The sequence below is a fragment of the Hemiscyllium ocellatum genome, chromosome 23 (assembly GCF_020745735.1).
Source record: "Hemiscyllium ocellatum isolate sHemOce1 chromosome 23, sHemOce1.pat.X.cur, whole genome shotgun sequence".
In the NCBI taxonomy this organism is placed as follows: domain Eukaryota; kingdom Metazoa; phylum Chordata; class Chondrichthyes; order Orectolobiformes; family Hemiscylliidae; genus Hemiscyllium; species Hemiscyllium ocellatum.
This window is the reverse complement of record NC_083423.1, coordinates 4,985,030-4,999,255: the sequence shown is the minus strand read 5'-3', so window position 1 is coordinate 4,999,255 and position 14,226 is coordinate 4,985,030. Positions and strand designations below refer to the sequence as shown.

General features: G+C 45.8%; 1 protein-coding gene across 4 annotated transcripts in view; it reads right to left on the bottom strand.

Annotated features, from left to right (window-relative positions):
* Window positions 1–14,226, bottom strand: part of frmd4a (FERM domain containing 4A) — a 397,798-nt gene that overhangs the window by 117,325 nt on the left and 266,247 nt on the right. For all 4 annotated transcript variants that reach the window (XM_060842610.1, XM_060842608.1, XM_060842609.1 and 1 more), the window contains exon 8: window positions 4,447–4,530. In XM_060842610.1, the coding sequence (XP_060698593.1) occupies window positions 4,447–4,530 (84 nt within the window). The remainder of the gene's footprint in view (window positions 1–4,446; window positions 4,531–14,226) is intronic.

The window sequence follows — 14,226 nt, the reverse complement described above, 5'->3', positions numbered from 1 at the left end:
ACAGCCATGTCCCCATCCTCACAGCCTGGTCTCCACCCTCGCAGCCCTGTTCCCTCCCTCACAGCTCCATCCCCACTCTCACAGCTCCATCCCCACCCTCACAGCCATGTCCCCATCCTCACAGCCTCGTCTCCACCCTCGCAGCCCTGTTCCCTCCCTCACAGCTCCGTCCCCACCCTCACAGCCCTGTCCCCACCCTCACAGCTCCATCCCCACTCTCACAGCTCCATCCCCACCCTCAAAGCCCTGTTCCCTCCCTCACAGCTCCATCCCCACCCTCACAGCTCCATCCCCACCCTCACAGCCCCGTCCCCACCCTCACAGCCTCGTCCCCACCATCACAGCCCTGTTCCCTCCCTCACAGCTCCATCCCCACTCTCACAGCCCCGTCCCCACCCTCACAGCCCCGTCCCCACCCTCACAGCCTCGTCCCCACCCTCACAGCCCTGTTCCCTCCCTCACAGCTCCATCCCCACCCTCACAGCCGTGTCCCCACCCTCACAGCTCCATCCCCACCCTCACAGCCGTGTCCCCACCCTCACAGCCACGTCTCCACCCTCGCAGCCCTGTTCCCTCCCTCACAGCTCCATCCCCACCCTCACAGCTCCATCCCCACCCTCACAGCCATGTCCCCACCCTCACAGCCCTGTTCCCCACTCTCACAGCCCCATCCCCACCCTCACAGCCCTGTTCCCTCCCTCACAGCCCCGTCCCCACCCTCACAGCCCCGTCCCCACCCTCACAGCTCCTGTCCCCACCCTCACAGCCCCGTCCCCACCCTCACAGCCCCATCCCCACCCTCACAGCCTCGTCCCCACACCAGCCTCTGGTCTCTGCTCCTTTATGTAGCAATAAACTGTGAATGAGAAGCTGAGCAATGTTTGACAAACCCCATCCTGTCAGCACGAACACGGACAGATTTGTGTTCGTTTATGTCCGAGGCTTTGACACAATTCAAAACAACTTAACATTCCTGCAGCTTCACTAACAGAAGAACTACGGTCTTGTGAACTATTTTTCTCCCTTATATAGTTTCTTGATGAACACCTTCATTTCCGCATTGCCCAGGAACTCCAATGGGGATTGAGGAGAGATGTCCCTCCCGGTTGGTGGGTCAAAGTGTGGAACCTGCTCCCATTGGAGTGGCTGAGGTGAAACGTATTGAAGGGGAAACCTGATCAATACAAGACGAAGAGGGGAAGAGAAGGAAATGCTGAGAGGTTACGTCAGGAAGGATAGAGGGGTAAGTGAAACACAAAACACCAGCAGGGACTGGATGGGTGAATGGCCTGTGCTTGTGCTGTTTGGTCAACGTATAAACTGTTGGGATTTGTGAGATTGGGCTCTGGGAAGAGTCACAGCAGTACAGGATGCAGCAGAGGAACTGAAAGAATTGAATTACAAATGAACTCACATTGAGCTGAAGTGGGGACGGTAATTAGCGTGAAAATGGATGTGCTCAGGAACCCCTGACAATATCCACTCCTATTAAAAGCAGTGCATCCAATTTCAACTATGTCAGTTTCTGCAATGTGGTAAATGACAGTGCTGGGAGAGGGAGCAGCTTTGCAAGTTTCTCTGAAGTGATGCATTCTCAGAAGACACCTATCAGAAGTGTGTTTTGATGTAAACTCATTGTACATTCTGCTGATCATAGACCTAACCGTAACCTCAGAAGGACACTATCTGCCACACTACTGGGAATTGTCTGAGCGTCAGCTCTCTGATGTTTATAACCTTTCTGCCTGTAATGGCTCAATTAGTGGCAACTGTGTCAAATATAAGAGGGTTCTCACCACTGGGAGAAGGATTTGAGATTACTTCAGCCATTTCAGATTGAAGCTCTGGGAGCGATCTGGGAGCCACTCAGTCCGTGTTACAACATTTTGACTGAGTTATGGAGATAAAGGTCTGGCTTCCTGATTGCACAAGTGATCCCACTGTGCACATCTCTGCCATTACAACTTTAGCAATGTCTCACACATTACAAACGATCTCAAAAGAAGCCTCCTCCTACTGTTGCTGAAACAAGTGTCAAGGAATAGACATGGCATAACTCACTGGCTTTCTCTCTGCTCATACTGCAGTCATATAGATACTAGGAGCAGGAGTAGGCCATTCAGCCCTTCAGGCCCATTCTGCCATTCCATACGATTATGGCTGATTATCCAATTTAACACCCTGCCCCTTCTTTATCCTGGTGCTCTTTGAGACAGTGACAGTGCCTGACCTCCTGAGTACACTCAGATTCCAATCAGGTCTGCTGTCTTCACAACAGAGTGAGGGAGCGTCAGGCACATGAAGGACAGGCACTGTATCAATGCGAATCGATGAGCATTTATTCAGTTACCAGGAGTTAGAGGGATGTGGTAGAGTTGGACTTCACCAGAACCCAGGACCCGGTTCCGAGGAAGGGTCACCAGACCTGAAACATTAACTTTGATTTCTCTTCACAGATGCTGCCAGACCTGCTGAGCTTTTCCAGCAACTTTGGTTGTTGTTTCACCAGAACCTCCTTCACTCAGATCCTAGTCCCATGTGCCCTAACATCACTCAGGAGTGCAGTCTAACCATTGACACATTGCTGTTAACCCCACGTGGAGAGTGCAGCAAAGAGATGTGAAAACAAACATAACAATTCTAACATCGAGGAGTTGCTGCACCAGGAGCTAGTGTGGGTCAATGAGGACAGATGGGGGAGCACTGGGAACCAATCAGGACTTCAGATAACCACATTATAACACACTGGCTCACAACCTTCTGACACTCAGAGGAGAGAAAGGGTCAAGACAGAGTCAGCACTGACGGATTAGAGTCCGGGCTGGGGTGGGGTGATTGGCTGGAGCTGTAAGATGCCCCAAGAGTTTTTAATTCTGCCTCACAGTACAGATCACACAAGCAGGCCCACTGTGGTTTTGCTGACCTGTCCTTGGAACAAGCTTTCTTCACAAAAGGATCTTCACAGGGAAAGCAGAATTTATCTTCTGGAGCTCAAAATAAATTTTCCACAACCAATCCACTTCTGAAGGGACTTTAGACTTAAAACAATATATAAAGCAAATTGACAGCAAAGGGAGAAATGCACAGCCGGAATCATACTGTCCTGAAATCGCTGTGACAGCAAGACAGCATGTCATGTGGCGTTCACACGGAGACTAACTCTGAATGAATATGAGGTCTTCTCACTCTTGTAATCGAGTCGGTTTGTGACAGATGCTGGGAGATGGGATTGCGAAATCTGGAAAAGTGAGAGTCCCACAGAAAACTAGGTCAGAACACATCATCACAAAGAAAGTTTTTTTATTCATTCACGGGATGAGGGCATCGCTGGCTAGGCCAGTGTTTATTTGCCCATCTCTAATTGCCCAGAGGGCAGTTAGGAGTCAATCACATTGCTGTGGGTCCGGAGTCACATGTAGGTCAGACCAGGTAAGGATGGCAGTTTCCTTCCCTAAACGACATTAGTGAACCTGATGGGCTTTTACTGACAATGGACAATGGGTTCATCGTCATCATTAGACTCTTAATTCCAGAATTTCATTGGATTCAAATTCCACCATCTGCCATGGTAGTATTCGAACCCAGGTCCCCAGAACATTAGCTGGGTCACTGGGTTAACAGTCTAACAACAGCATCACTCAACTATTGCCTTCCCTGAATCTTAGGAAGAGAATGCTGTTTGCTCTGAATATTATCTTGCTTGGGAACAGAGACATGAGAAAACAAAGTTGTTGATGAGCTGGGTGTGTTCGAGATAAGGATGTTCAGGAGGAGGATGAATGAGGAAGTGTTGGGATTGGCTGGAGAAGGGAGGAAGTTAGCAAACTTCCATCAATTGAGAAAGATATGGGCATTCTCATTAGAGTAGAGAGCAGATAGAGACAGGAACCATTGATGGGAAACGCTGGAAAAAGAATACTATGAGGAAATGGACAAGGGATAGGCATTTTCAAATCAACCTGCTCACAGATGTTATTACACATTTCTGTTTTTTTTTGGGGTGGGGAATGGGTACTTGAACCCGGGCGTAAAAGGGACTAAGACAGAGTGAGGGGGAGATCCAGAGTGGTCCACCCACAAAGAAACACACAAATGGAGGCAGAGCCACTTTATTATGGTAGTTGACTGAAACTTTACTCTTCGAGTAAAAAATGAGGTCTGCAGATGCTGGAGATCACAGCTGCAAATGTGTTGCTGGTCAAAGCACAGCAGGCCAGGCAGCATCTCTATTCCTGAGATGCTGCCTGGCCTGCTGTGCTTTGACCAGCAACACATTTGCAGCTGAAACTTTACTCTGTCTGCACAGTTACATACGAGGGACTAAAAATCATTACCTGCGCATTGATACCCTCGCCTTTGCCAGCTCACATGAGCTAAGGAGACAACTGTCCCACAGTATGTGAACATTGTGTCATGTAAATCGCATTAGGAGGCCGTGAGACTCACCAATAAGCCAGGGATGGATGGTCCTTCAAAGCTTGTGTGGGCAGCACTGGCAATTTCTTTAGGTCGGCCCTTGTGACTTCATTGCTGGAAGAGAAAGCAATAAAAAGGATGTCAAATTAATCCAGCAACTGTGGTTCTCATAGCGACAGGTCCACGTGGAACATTCTGGAACATCTGTTCCTTTTTAGCAAAGAAATAGCACTTTTTCTCAGTACGATTGAAAAAAAAAGCCTCCAATGATATTTTTCTTTGAAAAACATCGACACTGAGCCTCAGTGTTGCTGTGTGGTCAGGAACTTGAGTCAGTTTCACTTCCTCCTTCCATGTCCCTCGTTCCCTGTCCCTCAGCACCACAGGAACAACAGGTCTGACCCATTCGGGGAGTTTTGAGGGATGGAGGTGATGGGGGGAATGTTGACCTCCCCTTACAGCACCTCAAAAAAGTGTTAAAAAGGGGGACAGCAGGGCCCACCCTCCTATCCCGACTTTATTTTAAGATTGTTCTAGAACACAAAGCCCAGTCTGTGGCAGTGAAGACATACCAACTATCAATGGTGAGGATCTCCACATAATCTGAGGCTCCACAAAAATACTTTAGACTTACAGGATGCCTATTTGTTGCTGGCAAAACCATCAAACTCCTCTTTGTCTGAGATTGTTGTGTGTAACTTCCTGAATAGTTTTGAAGTTTCTGTTCATGATCAGAGAGAAGGTTAAAAATCTCATCCTCAGACACTCTCCCTCAGACTAAAGCCTCATGTGTTCAATGGCACAGCAGTGCGTTTTACACTGTAGCTGCCATCACTGAACTCCTTAACCTCGGTCCAGTCACAATTTAAAAGTTATTGTGATGGGGGTAACTATGTGAAGTGAAACTTGATCAAGGCTGCTTTTGGTTGGGCTTAGTGTCCCATACTGAAAGGCAGCAGCTCCAGCTTTTGGCAGTTGTTTTAAAGAGCATTAATACTGAAATATAATACGGTCTTGTACACACAAGATGTTTATCTTTGCTGCATAGGCAGTGAGTTCAGCTGCACAGCCGTCCCTTTGGGGTGTGTGTGTGTGAGAGAGAGAGAGAGAGAGAGAGAGAGAGAGTGTATATAAGTGTGAGAGAGTGTGTGTGTGTGTGAGATTGTGTGTGTGTATGAGTGAGTGTACATATATGTGTGAGAGTGCGTGTCTGTGTGTGTATGTGTGTGCATGTGAGAGAGTCTGTGAGTGTGTATATATGTGTGAATGTGTGTGAGAGAGATTCTGTGTGTGTGTCTGTATGAGTGAGTGTATAAATTTGTGTGAGAGTGTGTGTATGTGTGAGAGAGATTCTGTGTGTGTGTGTGTATGACTGAGTGTATATATATGTGTGAGAGTGCGTGTCTGTGTGTATGTGTGTGCGTGTGAGAGAGTCTGTGAGTGTGTATATATGTGTGAGTGTGTGTGTGTGAGATAGATTCTGTGTGTGTATGAGTGAGTGTGTATATATGTGTGAGAGTGTGCGTGTGTGTATGAGAGAGAGAGTGCGTGTCTGTGTGTGTATGTGTGCGTGTGAGAGAGTCTTTGAGTGTGTATATATGTGTGAGTGTGTGTGTGTGAGATAGATTCTGTGTGTGTATGAGTGAGTGTGTATATATGTGTGAGAGTGTGCGTGTGTGTATGAGAGAGAGAGTGCGTGTCTGTGTGTGTATGTGTGCGTGTGAGAGAGTCTTTGAGTGTGTATATATGTGTGAGTGTGTGTGTGCGAGAGATTCTGTGTGTGTGTATGAGTGAGTGTGTATATATGTGTGAGAGTGTGTGTGTGTGTGTGTGTGTGTGTGTGATGTAGCAGCAAACCCGGGAATGCGAGAGCTATGGCACATGTTTAAAATGAGCTGACACACATTTCCATTTATGAGCGACCAGCACAGGGCGCGTACCAGTCCATCAGCAAACAGTGAACAACAAATTCCATCAATCCAGCGGATTTCATGTAATGGGAGCTTTAAGACACTGGTTGGATCTTTAACTAGCAATGTAGGCCCTAGATTACCCAAGAGTTTGTCAGATGGAGACAAAGTGGGATCGTTGATGTTTCTTGATGTTCAAAGGCATGACTGAAGGGCACTTCACAAGAACACACCCATAGCAGCAGGAGGACTCTATTTGGCCGTTTGATCATTCAACAGGTCAACAGTCATCTATGACCTTAATTCGACTTACTTTCTTGCCTAGTCCACATATGGACAACGTTTTGCAAAGTATTCTGCTTTTTCATTCCAATGACTAAAATGAATAACTGCACACACTTCCTCCTCTATCTGCTCACTCAACCTATCTATATCTGTTTGTAGCCTCTCAGTGCTCTCCAGTGACCTATACTCCAGCTCAGAAAACTTGGATGCATTAGTCCCAATCCCTTTATCTGATTCAGGAACATTGATTGCAAAATCATCAAGAGAAAATGAAAAGGAATTGGTTAGTGCAGCATCCTATTCTTTTTGAGAGAAGCTGGTGTTAAATCTGGCCAATGAGTACATATTCTGCAGCATTCATTCTACCCAGCGAGTGCCTGACACACTAAAGTGGTAAGGGCACCTTGAAATGGGCAGGTCCAATGGGCGACCCTCTGGGCACTTTACAACTGGGTCATGGAGAGGACAAAGCTCCCCCTCTTGTGTCACCAGGCAATTAGAAAGAATTAAATCTCTGAACACTGTTCTTTATTCAATATGAGCAGCATTACGAGAAATTACCATTTGCCCATTTTGCCACAGTAACATCAAATCTCACCAACTTCATGTCCTCCTCCACTCCCAATGACCTGTCCATCCCCTCTATGACTCCCTATGACCCTCACCCCCAATTGACCCTCACTTCCATTGCCCTCCCCTCTCTCACTCCCCATGACCCTCCCCTCACCTCTCCCACACCCTTCCTCTCCCCTCTCCCACTTCAATCGCCCTCCTCTACCCTCTCCCACTTTTCCAAGAATGGTGCCAAGCATGGGGAAGGACATTCAATAGTGAGGAATGATCGTCTAGGCTGGAGGGGCTTAGGGGGGCTGTAACTGGGGTATGTAACCCCTTTATGCAATAGGAAGAGTGCTGATAATGTGTGAAAACCCCTTCACACACAATACGTGCAGTCAACTACTCTTCATCCTGGGGATAGCCCAGGGACCTGGGCTGAATGGACTGTGAGCAAACAGCCTGATCTGCTCAGTCCTTCGGTCTCGTTGTTCCAGGTTTTATTCTGAAATATCCTTCCTAATACAGGCAGGAGATGCCCCACCGCAACCCGCCCAGCTCCCAGCCAAAGCTGCCCTGCCTTTCCTGATGAAGGGCTTATGCCCGAAACGTCGAATTTCCTGTTCCTTGGATGTTGCCTGACCTGCTGCGCTTTAACCAGCAACACATTTTCAGCTCTGGAAACAGATGGGCAAGCCTGGTTCAGAATGGCCATTGGGGCGGAATAGCCCCTTGCTATAATTCAATAATTTAGTGGCCCCAAGAGCTACCACAATTGGAAGCTGTAAACCTCACTGGAACTTTGAGAAACGCAGCACGTTGAGGAAATGATAAGAATATTTAGGGCAGGCTGGTAAACAGTTTGAAATGTTATCAATCAATAGTTATGTCCAACAATAGAGAGTGTTGTCTTCCTGAAGGTTAGAATTCCCAAATAGGGACGTAGCATTAGCTTTACACTCCAGCAACTAAATAAAGCTTGATTGTGTTGAAATGTATAATACAATTAGATTTTTTCTTGGCTGCTGATATCTTTGTTTATACACTCAGTTTGGGAGAGAACCACATTGACCTGTCCCGCCTGGTTTACAATAAGAATCTAGCCTTTTCTTATCAACTTCTTCTTTAAATCAACATATTCTGTTTATAAAATTAAAGTGGAATTAACTTGTAATAGTCAAGTGAGTGACGGTGACCTTCCAACGGGAGGCCTGACAAGATAATTAATGTGTGTCTTGGTTGTTTAATGACACACACCTGTCCCACCGCTCCCCAACATCAGTTGGTCACCCTAATGTACTGCAGCACCAGAAACACAATCTTTGAGAGCAGCCCCGGCCACTTGGTAATGCCCAGTGTAAGACAAGAGCAACAAGAGAACAAAACAGCAGTACAGCACAGGAACAGGCCCTTCGGCCCTCCAAGCCAGTGCTGATCATCATGCCCTGACTAAACCACAAAACAAACCTTCTGCCCTTATTTGGTCCGTACCCCTCTATTCCCTCCCTATTCGGTAACCATCCAGATGCCCATTAAATGTCCCCAACGTGCCTGCTTCCACCGCCTCTTCTGGCTGTGCATTCCAGACTCCTACCACTCTCTGTGTGAAAAACTTCCCTCACACATCTCCCTTAAATTTGCCCCCTTTCACCTTAAACCTGTGCCCCCTTGTAATTGAAACTTCAACCCTAGGATAAGAACCTCTGACTATCCACCCTATCTATGCCTATCGTAATTTTGTAGACCTCTCCCAGCTGCCACCTTTCTGGTGAAAACAATCCCAGCCTATTTAACCTTTCCCCAAAGCCAATGCCCTCGAGACCACGTGTTCCAACTGTTCCATGTAACAGAACCATTGACGGGCCAGTGATACAGTCTCCCAGAGGTGAAACGCACATCGCAAGGCTTTTGAGAAGTATCAGGAGTCGTGTGCTGTAAAACAAACAGTCCTGACAAAAATAAAATAAAATGGGCCTGAAACACATCAAGAACAAATTGGTTTGAGGACGGGGATTTTTTTCTTTTTCACAGCTGCATCACCAAATATCTGATTTCACTTCAGTTTCCCAAGGCAACAAGAAGATATTTAATTCCAGTCCTTCAAATTGCTTCTCCTGTCCCCTGACTTGTTCTGTCATGCCATTTCCCAACTTCACCATTTCCCCAAGGCAGTGACTCATGGCGTAGGCTGGCAAAGTCAACACCAGAAAATATTTCTGAAGCTGGGAAAGTACAACAGGTCAGACAGCATCCGAGAATCAGGAATCCACCCGAAACGTTGACTTTCCTGCTCCTCGGATGCTGTCTGACCTGCTGTGCTTTTCCAGCTTCACATCTATTGACTCTAACTTCCACCATCTGCAGTCCTTACTGTCTCCAAGTCACAAGAAAATACTTTTAATGCAGCGAATAATTAGGATCTGGAGTGTTCTACTGAGTATGGCGGCTCAGCGGTTAGCACTGCTGCCTCACAGAGGCAGGGGCCTGGGTTCGGTTCCACCCTCAGGTGTGTGATAACTGCTCCTGCGTTGAGCCATTAGGACAGTTGACTACATTAAAGGGGTTGTAAATGCAAGCGCAGTGGCTGATTCTCAAGTAAGAACTTCCACTTTTCACCATATTTTCTTCCAAACACAATTTTGCAATCTGCAGCCACAAGTTCACACAAACTAGACCAAAACCTCGATAAAGTTCAATCTAGCAGAAATAAAGAAATACTCTGCTTACTAAAAGCTGCCACTGGTCAACATTTTGATTGTTACAACAGATAGCCAGCTTTCTAGCAACTGATTGGCATCTCATTTGAACAATGACAACAAATACTCTGGGGTCACATTGCTGTGTCACAGTGCCAGGGACCCAGGTTCGATTCTACCCTCAGGCGACTGTCTGTGTGGAGTTTGCACATTCTCCCCGTGTCTGCGTAGGTTTCCTCTGGGTGCTCCGGTTTCCTCCCACAGTCCAAAGATGTGCAGGCTAGGGTGGAATGGCCATGCTAAATCACCCATAGTGTTCAGGTATGTGTAGGCTGAGTGGGTTAGCCATGAGGAATCTGGGTTACAAGGAAAGGGTAGGGGCGTCGTCTAGGTGGGATGCTCTTCAGAGGGTCAGTGTGGGCTCGATGGGCCAAAAGGCCTGCATGCACACTGTAGGGATCCTATGATGTCTCGTTGGAATTAGCCACACTCACCAGCTCTTCACCAACATTCACAGCTAAAGTTGGAAGAGGTTTTAGGATGGATTCTCATTCAATGAAAAGCTTCTGAGAACCAGATTAATTTGCAGCAGGATATAGCCAGGGGTGGATGGGAAAAAAGGAATAATTGAAAGGATAATGCTGTGATTTGGAGAGCAGGAACATTTGACCTTGTGATGATCATTAGACTCCTTTATATTTTACACTGACTCATTGCAAGAAAAAGACCTGTTCTTTTGGGAGTAATGGAGGGTATCACAGGAGCTGCTGAACACAAGGCAGGATGTACTTACTAGGTCAGCTGCTGGCAATATGTTCGTTGCTTTCTATTAATGGCAACCGCCTTTACTGGAAACTAAAATATTAATGATTACCTGGAACTGCAGCAAAAACCTGAAACAAGTTGCAACCAATATTGATCACAGAGTGTATTGAAAATGGAAGCATCTCTCAAAGCAAAACAGTCACTAAGATACCAGCTTGTGAAGAATATGTTACATCTAAAATAAATGTAAATAAGTATAAGATTCTAAAGGGAGCAGCCACTGCTGTTGTTAACTAAAGCAAGTATCAAATTTAAAAAGAAAACATACAGATAATTGGTCAGAATATAAAGAATGACAACAAATGATCAAAAGGTTAATCAGGAGGAAGAAATTAAAGTATGGTTTATATAAAAAAAATCATGAGGGGTATAGATAAGGGGAATGGCAGGTGTCTCTTCCCTAGGATGGGCAAGTTCAAGACTTGAGGGGGCATATTTTTAAGGTTTTAGATTAGATTACTTACAGTGTGGAAACAGGCCCTTCAGCCCAACAAGTCCACACCGACCCGCCGAAGCGCAACCCACCCACACCCCTACATTTACCCCTTACCTAACACTACGGGCAATTTAGCATGGCCAATTCACCTGACCCGCACATCTTTGGACTGTGGGAGGAAACCGGAGCACCCGGAGGAAACCCACGCAGACACGGGGAGAACGTGCAAACTCCACACAGACAGTCGCCTGAGTCGGGAATTGAACCCGGGTCTCAGGCGCTGTGAAGCAACAGTGCTAACCACTGTGCCACCGTGCCACCCACAAAGGTGAGGAGAAAGGTTTTAAAAAAATATGAGGGGCAATTTATTTACACAGAGAGTGGTTTGTGTGTGGAATGAACTTTCAGAGAAAGTGATGGGTGTGGGTAGTTTTAACGTTTAAAAGACATTTGGATAAATTCATGATTAGAAAATGTTTGGTGGGATATGGGCCAAGCGCAGACAGGTGGGACTAGCTCAGTTTGAGACTATGGTCAGCATGGGCTGGTTGGACCGAAGGGTCTGTTTCCGTGCTGTGTGACTCTGTGAGAGGGAGCCAGCTCAGAATGTAAAAACAGCCAACAAGAATGTTTACAGGTACTTGGAAAGGAAAAGGGGTCAGTGAAATGAGTGTTAGTTCTGTAGGGAGAGAGAAAGAGTGTAAAGTGTAGGTGACAGTGGTGACATGAACAAAAACTTTGTGAAGGATACAAAAAACATCCAAATGAGATCTGCAAATGAGGAGATCAGAGGGAGAGAAGAATCCAGTGAAATTATGACCACAGGGCAAATGGTTTAAATCAAACCGAGGGAGCTTGGATCTGACAAGTCTCTGGGTCCAGGTGAATTTCTTCCTAAGTTCTGAAAAGGGCTGGCAAATGAGGTAGTAGATGCACTAGTGTTAATTTTCTAAAGTTCCCTAGATTTCGTCAGACTAGAAAGCGGCAAATATAACCCCTCTGCCCAAGAAGGGAGGGAGGCAGAATGCAGGAAACCGTAGGCCAGTTATCTCGACATCTGCCATAGAGTAGGTGTCAGAATTGACCATTAAAGAGGTTACAGCTATGCACTTAGAAAAGCTCAAGGTAATGGGGAAGAGTTGGCATGGTTTTGTGAAAGGGAAATCATGTTTAATTTATTGGAGTTCTTTAAAGGTATAACATATGCTGTGGATAAAGGGGAGTCTGTAGATGTACTGTACCTAGATTCTGAGAAGGTATTTGACAAGTTACCAGATCAAAGCTTGTTGTGGAAAGTGAAAAACTCATGGAATTGTGGGTAACAAACAGATCCGCCATGACCTTAATAAAGGGCGATCCTGGCTTGAGGGGCTGAATGGTCTACTTCTGCTCCTATCTCCCATATACATTTGTACCAACCATTCCATGTATGAACAATATGGTTGGCATTGTTTTTTTCTCAGGCCAGTCTGTGTTCAGCTGCTGACTTGGGGCAGGTTTGATGATGATGTGAATTGGTGATGTTTGCACTACTTCAGAAAGAATCGCTCCCAATTTTCAGATGCAGTTGATTAACTGCTAACGAAGGAAAGATTATACTTGTTTTAAGATAAGGGAGATGATGGAGAATACATTTTGTGACCCGCTCTGTCCAAGTTTAATGTCTCTGAGATTTAAATGTTCCACACTGTTTTCAACCCAGACATGTGCTGCTTCTAGGAAGTGTAACTAGGTCAGGTTTCAAACTCTAACGTTGGTTGTAAATTGTTCAAAAATAGTACAATCCCTATTCCAGGAATGGGACTGTCCAATGGAGTATCCAATCAGCTTGGTTTCTATCTACCCATGATCTCAGATTCCTATTTTGCTGGTCGATTCTCTCCTGGCTATCCATGGCTCTTACTTGTAAATTCATGGGGCACTGGGCTCTACTGTGTACGTACAGCCACAGGATACTCAATTCCCTGTATTTCATCCATGGACCCACGTTACGCTGTGGAGTACGGTGTGCAGATGAGGGTCACACACGTCTAGCAGCTGACTGAGAACATAACATTACTTTAAACAGTTTCTTTCAATAGTCTGCTCTTAAAGCTTACTGTTTGGGTAAAGATAACTATATTTTTGTGGGCGATAGAGAGACAACATATAAATACAGGCAGTGCTGTCCATTGGCTGTAACCACAGGAACTGCAGCTAACGAGGAGCCCACAACTCACCTTCGGCAGAATGTCTCTGCACTGATTTGCAAAGAGAATTCTTTTCAAAAACACAATCAATTTTTGAGACAATTCCCATGGAACCTGAAATGATTTAAAAGCAAAGATATTCTCCTTTTTGCAGTCTCCTTTCCCATTTATTAAGCAGGATTGTTAAAGCACTCAACTGCACTTCTGTCACCTGGACAAGTGAGTGAACTATGATTGTGCGAGTGGAAACTGAAATTTCCTAAACAGCTCACTCATCCCTTAATCAGCAGCAAGACGTACATCACACACACTGTCTCAAACCTGACTGAGCATTCCTGACTGGGACACACATGCCTCACACTGCGATGAGGAAAGACCAGTTCAAACACTGGAATCCAGTTCTTACAAACGCAAACTTCAAGAAATTCCTTTCCTCTGCAGATTTACGGGTTAACCGCTTGGTTAAAATACAGCGGTTTCAATTGAGTTTGCTCGTCAATGCATTACAGCTACCACATGGGGCAATGTTAAACTCTTCCCCCTTCTTAACTGATTCTGCGGCTTGCACCTCACACAGAGATACCTGTAATTAGTGAAGCTTTCTATCAGGAGGGGCTGTTCCATAAAGTTAGCTGCATTGAATTTTCCTAATTGTCGGAAAACTGCCCAATTTTGGGATTTTTGCAGGAAACAGGATACTACTGTATTCCATGATTAAAGACCAGGTTATAATGAAAGAGTAAATGTGGAGCTAATGATAGGGCTATGCCCTTATTCCATATGTGTTCAGAAGGAGAGAGCTGTTCGTAGTTTCCAATCCCAGTATAATAATCGTCTGTCTCATACACAGACTGAAACTCTCAAATGTTACTGTGGTCTGGAATGACTGGTGACAATGAACCAACAAGGCAATG